General features: G+C 44.4%; 1 protein-coding gene across 1 annotated transcript in view; it reads right to left on the bottom strand.

Annotated features, from left to right (window-relative positions):
• SNCG (synuclein, gamma (breast cancer-specific protein 1)) overlaps positions 1-4865 on the bottom strand; it is a gene marked incomplete at its 3' end in the record, with an annotated part of 6369 nt that extends 1504 nt beyond the window's left edge. The window contains exon 1 of the mRNA XM_010022961.1: positions 4591-4865. Within this exon, the coding sequence (XP_010021263.1) occupies positions 4591-4711 (121 nt within the window). The remainder of the gene's footprint in view (positions 1-4590) is intronic.
• Between the last annotated feature and the right edge of the window lie 1744 nt (positions 4866-6609).

Genomic DNA, 6609 nt, shown 5'->3' with positions numbered 1-6609 from the left:
CAGCAGGATACTTGACTACAGTGGACATTTAAAGCTTCATTCTATACCTGTAATAAAGACTCTGGAGAAAATTGAGACTGAATTTGCAGACCAACCAACCACCTGCTATGTACCTACCTACTAGATTCCCGTGTCAGTGCCTCAAGCCTAGGCTGTAAGTGCCTGCTCACAGCAATAAACAGAATGCAGATGTTTTTGGCTCAAAATTATGAAGTATACCATATGTATGCTTACATTGTAATTTATCTCGCTGTTCACAAGGCAGAAAGGCTAACAGGATGTGAGGGCATTCAGTTTGCAATGCAAAGAGCCCTTAAGGAATAATTAATCTCTGCAGTTTTCCTCCATGCTTGAAGTGACCTGCTATACATCCCTTCTATTTGTATACTGCAGCACGTATGTTAAACCATATGGCAGATAGGCAGCCCCTACAGTAACTAGATGCTTTTTCTCCCTACAAACATAAAGGATCAAATTTATCTCCATTACAAGTTAAATCAACACGTGCCAAAAGCCTCCACTGGTCCCACTTTACTGTATTTTGTAAATCATCTGAACCTGTACAGGCTCAAGTTTCCTGTACTGATACAACAAAAGGATTTTTATGGCCAACTATCAAAGTGATAGCAATAAAGAGTCAGGCAGATCTTTAACTCCAGCGGTACGGGAGCATCCATGGGTGTGGTGGGATAAATCTGTCACAAACCACATCTCGCTCTCGTTAACAGCCTGAAAAGCAAACCAGGTGCAGCACCCTGATAACAACAGATCCAGCCCAGCTCTGTTCTGCCTGATACATGTTATGCATTATTGAAAGTAATTCTCAATTGTTGATTTATTTTGGTGGTTGTGATTGTTGCCTGGGCAGAACAAAGCTGGTGTACTACAATATGCTCTCAACATTTCACTCCACCCTCCCAAACTGTGCTCAAACTGAAGACATGAAGTCTCTTTACTTTGTACTTGTTACTGCCAAATGGCAGTTCCTATTGATGCATACATGTGCACTGCTGTAAACTGGATTGAAGAATGATGTCCATGATAGACATACGTGACAGGAGCACAGCAGCAAGCAGAGCAGATACAAGTCTCAAGCCATGAACGCGAGCTCCTGAGTAGGCCAAATGCACACAGTTCAATTCAGACACCATCGTGCTTCAGTTTCCCTCCCAGAGCCATTCCAGTCAAAGACTGCCGCAATATTGATTTGACACACAGGATCTTCTCACATCAGACACAGATGTTCAAGCTTAGCCCTTCTTTGCTCTTTTTTTGGTCAAAGAGCAGTTGTTAGGCAAGCAAAGTATATCATTTGCTGTACTAACCCTTGCATAGGTTTCAGTTTTGCAGTGAACACACTTAGTGAGACAAGAGATGTACTTCTGTGTATTTTTTTACCAGACTTTTAATTAAGATAACTGGGCTCAATTCCTTCGCAGGGGGAGTGGGTGGGAGCCATATTTTCTGATGTTCCAAAACACCAATAGTTCCAAAAAGGAGGGATGCAGGTAGATGATAACCATCGGCATCCGCTTCACGACAGGCGCAGTGGCACTGGGAAGCGCCTCCGCTGCAGCCTGGGGGGAGCCTGCCCCATCTCCCTCACCCACGGCCCTGATCACACCCAGTGACTCCGGCTCGGCAGCCATCATGCACCACAGGAAACCTGGCCTCCTGGCGCATAGCCCTGCAGCCGCCCGAGCCTGTCGAATCAGAAAGCAATCACCTGATGCTCAATCTCATTTCACTCGTTAGTCCTTGCCTGCAGCTTGCGCACACAGAATTAAAAGAGGCAGGATGCATGAACTTTGGAGTGCTGTGAGTCATCTCCAAGAGGTTTGGTATCACAAGGGTGCAACCAAGGTGGTGGAGCGCTGTGCAGTGGGAAAAGGTTTATGGTAGGAAAGGGTGTTATAATGTGCTGTAAGTCCCGTGGGAGTTCATGCTTTATGGAGGCAGGTTTTTTATGTGGAGCTTGGTGCCTTGGGGATTTCTGTGATATGTGTGGTCAAAAGCTCTTCTGGAAACCTAGAAGTGTGTTCTTTGTTGAGGCTTCCTGAATTATAGCATTAAAGAGTACTAACAACATTATACTCAATGCTCTGATGCAGCTTTGCATTAACTTCATTAACTTCAGGCACCACTTATCCCCCTCTTTAAACCAAATAAAAAAAGATGTCCCATCAAATCAGCAGCTGGAAACACATTCAGTGTGCCGCTGCGGTGTACCCGGAGGCTGCTGCGGTTTGGAGAGCAGACTGTGATTTTACTAAGTGTGAACGTGGCCCCTGCTACAGGATTTCTCTCTCTTTTCGTGCACCCCCTTCTCCACCCTACACGTTCAGCAAGCCGTGCGGCAGGGCAGAGGCACCTCGTGCTCATGACTGCCCCAGCAATGGCCCTGACCAGCCCAGCTGTGAACCGCATTGCAGTATTAGCACAGGAGGGAGGCATCTCTGGCCCTGGCACGGGTTGAGGGAACCAAACCTGCGTGGCTCAGGGGGGAGGGATGAGGTGGCCACAGTGACACTGTCTGCTCCAGGCGGATGCCTCTGAATAAGCATTGTTTTGGTCTCCTGAGGCGGCAGCAAGTGACTCATCAGGTGCTGTGGTCGTGTCCAGACATCTGGAATCCTCCTTGGAGAGTCAGCAGTGAGCTAACACAAACCTGAATAAAAGTCAAGGATCCACTTTATCCATCCTAGGTTTTGGGGGCTTTCCACCCTTTCCTGATGTTCTGGAAAGACCTTCAAGATTTTATACAAGTGTTATTTTCTCCCAGCATCAAAAAATTCAGCATGCAACACATAACACTTTAAACCAAGCTGCTGGGACAGGGCTCTGCAAAGGAAGGAGCACGGAAGGAACAGTTCAGGCCTGTGATTAACTCTTCATGTGGCACACAGTGAGAAAAAGCAGCATGAGCAACATACTAATCATTCTAGTTTTAATCGATACACTTGGCTTCCACTTCCACTTCTTACTTAAAAATCAATTCTCTGAGCTAATCAGCATCTGGCCTTTACTTTTCCTGCCTGTGAAAGACTGATTTTTTTCCAAAGCAGTGAGCATTCCCCAGCACGCAATAGGAACAGAATCAGCCAAGGCAAAGCACTATCCAATGTACAGCAGGACAGGAACTGGCACTACACCAACAAGCCAAACAGAAAAATAAGAGGAGAAAGCACTGAATCTTCACCTTGATCCTTATTTGAGCCTCATTCTGATATTTAGGTTTTAAGAAGGTTTTTAGAAAACTTCATTGAAAAGGTTAGAATCTCACAAGCAGACTCAGCCTCACAGCTTGCAAAACTGAAAACCAGGCCACAGGATGGAGAGGTACCAGATGACTGAACAGAGATGTGAGGAATTATATATAAAGAAAGAGTCAGAATAACCTGCCTGACGCCCTCAAATCAGGAAGCAACTGGAGCAGTAGTGGTACCATGATTCGACATGTGGGTGTGATGTTTTGCAGGCTGGTGTTTCAGTTGTTTACATGGATGCTGTTTACCTCTGTGCCTTGAGAGTCAGCTTCCAATTGAAATGTGAACTGTTACATATGATCATTTACAGCATGCCACTATTTGAGTATTCAGGGTGAAAACATTATCGGATCTCCTGCAACTAAAATCAGTATTTCATTTGTAATGAACAAATATTTATCTGTAGCTATTGTCAAAAGAGCTGTTTTAAATATAGTAGCTACATACAGCTATGGATGTTGCAACATAACAGCAGGAAGAGCCTCTATGTAAACTTTCCTACTAAAAAATCCCTCTCTCCCACATAGGGCAAACATAAAAAGCTGTGTGAGGTTCAGTTAATCAGCAGTAAGGCAATGAGTCTTGAGAACCTAAGACTTCATAGATTCTACACTATTTGGAATATCTGACCATCCAGCCATATAATTGCATGTGCTAGATGGTGGAGATAGTGTGTTTCAAGGGTGACCTTGAAAGGGGAGGTTTCTGAAACAGCACATTAACTGCGAAAAAGGTCTCTAGGCAGGACATCAGTCATGCTGTTTTCCAGATCCTATCCTTCGGGCAAAACTAATCTGGGCATCTCTTGCAAAGCAAAGTTAATGCATCAATCAACAAGAGAAGGATTTCAAGATAAAATGGTATGTTTGCGGGGAAACAGATGCATCCTGCAATCCCACGTAATAACCCTGCTGGCTTCTCTCAGGGACCTCCTCAGCATGCCTCTCGCAGTGTGGAGGTGAGGCAGAGACCAGCAGTGCTCTGATGCTTGGAGAGCGAGTGACTCAGCCTGCAAACAATCAGCAAATAGTCATAACAGAAACCTTCCACCTGGGCATTTGCTCCTTAGCATTGCATTAGTTCTGAATCCCCTGAAGTAGTGGTTGTTTCTATGTCTAATTTATGGTTGGGGAAACTGAGGCACAGGAAGGATGTGGCACTCAAGGCTTACACAGCAATTCTGTGACAGAGCTGAGGATGCTATCCAGACCTCCTGCCGTTCACTCCCAAGCTTTAGCCACAATATAATTTCCCCAGACTTCCTCAGGGATAGTCTACACAACAGTTCATGCTCAAAATGTAGTTTGAAAATAGTCTCTCTTACCTACATACATCACCCCTTCTTTAGTCTTCTCTGCAGCCTCTGTCACTCCCTGCTTGGTCTTTTCTGCAGCAGCTACCACACCTTCTTTAGCAATGGAGAAACCTTTCTTAAAGACATCCATTCTTGTTGCTTGCTAGGGTATATTATATGGATGATCTGAGTGAGGGACAGCAGCAAAAAGCACCTCGAGACTGGGACTGCAGCCTTGCCCTCAGTGGATACTCGGTTTCTCTGCCAGTCTCTGTCTTTGCTCTTACTCCTCTGCTGGATGAAGGTGGTGTGGCAAACCTCACATCCTTTGCCGTCTCTTATTGATGAAAAGCACTGCAGTGTAGCCAATACCTGTGAACAGCTGATACTGAAATATTAATGATATGGATATGCTTGTGAAGATTTAAGAGGGAAGGGGGAGAGGAGGACAACGACACCAGGAGGCAAAGGACTGTCTGGAAAATTTCCAGACAGATAAAGCTTTTAAAATACTCTGCAGTGCTCTCATTCAAGGATGCTCTCATGTGAAGAGGGAGACTTTTTATCTGAAGAGCTAAGTTCCTGAAAGGGCATCTCCCCAAGGCTGCAGCAGGAGGCAAACACAAGCTCCCTCCACACAAGCTTTCTCCCGGGTTCCCAGAGGTTGGAGAGCACCTAAAGCTCGAAGCAAACAAACAGGGTCAGGTTTCTTGGTCTGACAGTTACCAGAACCCATCCTGCACAAAACAGTTACAAGAACATTATTTCTAGTAAATACTGAGGGAAAAAGGGAATCAGCTTCCCTTGGTGCTCAAGTGAAGGGTGCTCAAGAAGAAGCCCCACTTGCCATGTTTGTCAAGTCTAAAAGCACTTAGTATGAATTATGGGTTTTGTTGGGCTGCACATCCCGTTCATTTCTGAAAAATCAGGTGCCTGTTGGGGGAAATCCTGTTTCCTATTTGTTTCTCTGAGCTGCTGCAGACAGAGGTCTGCTCTGCCACTGCAGAGTGAGATGACATTTTACACTGATGCCATCACTCATGTCAGAGGTCTGTGCTGCAGAGCACGGTGGGGTGAGAAAATCATCCTGCAGAGAACTGGTTGGGGAGATCTTTACAGTTTTCAGTGAGGAGCCACCCAGCCTCAAGGCCTTGCTTAGGAAGAAAAGTACCAAAGCACATGCTCATTAATCACAGTTGGATATCCCTATGTGCTTAAAGTTAAACCCAAGCTAAATTGTTTTCTGAACTAGATCCCAAGTGGCCCAAATCAGCTATTATCCCACTAGCAAACTGAAATTCAGTGCAAGCACCTGGAAAGCAATTGCTGGTTCAACAAGGTGATTTGTTTGGATAGTGCCATATCTGAAACTATGGAAGCCATGGAGCATCGGCCTCTGAAAACAAACCCTGACCAGCTCTGGCTGCTTTTCCTTACCAGGCAAACAGAACATAACATTCAGAGGTTTAACTGCATTATGGGAGGATAGCAAACTAACATCACGAAGTGTAGTGGTCTGTAAGCCACAGCTGCCACAAGTTATCAGCCTGGAAGTTTCGGATGAAGAATGACTACACAGAAAATAAAAAAGTCTGAATAAAAATGACTACACAAACATAGTTCTTACTGTGAAATTAAGAATATTTCTTTAGGTACTGGGAGTGGGTTTTTTACCCCATGTTATAATTGAAAAACTGCTTATCTGGAAAATAATATACAGATTTCTTCATCTTTCTCACAAATAGATCTCCTCTCTTACAAATGAAGAATAAATTTCCATTTGAATATAGAGGAGCCAAATCTTTGACAGACTAAGAAAATCTATCAATTGTTAATTAAAAAAGTGCAAGATTCAGAGGAAGGCCATACCAAAACGTAGCAATTATTATAGAAGCTCTCATTGTTCTAGACAGTTGCAGCAAGGAGTGAAAAAAGGTTTTCCTTATCATCTGTCAGTATTTCTGTTAGGTGGCTGATTGACCAATGCCCAAAGTGCACAGCTAGTGCTCATTTCTTAAAACTGAAGACATCTGCATCTTATTCTGCTGT

This window comes from Nestor notabilis, unplaced genomic scaffold, assembly GCF_000696875.1.
Source record: "Nestor notabilis isolate BGI_N333 unplaced genomic scaffold, ASM69687v1 scaffold33689, whole genome shotgun sequence".
In the NCBI taxonomy this organism is placed as follows: domain Eukaryota; kingdom Metazoa; phylum Chordata; class Aves; order Psittaciformes; family Psittacidae; genus Nestor; species Nestor notabilis.
The sequence above is the reverse complement of the archived record's forward strand: the minus strand, read 5'-3'. Positions and strand labels throughout refer to the sequence as shown.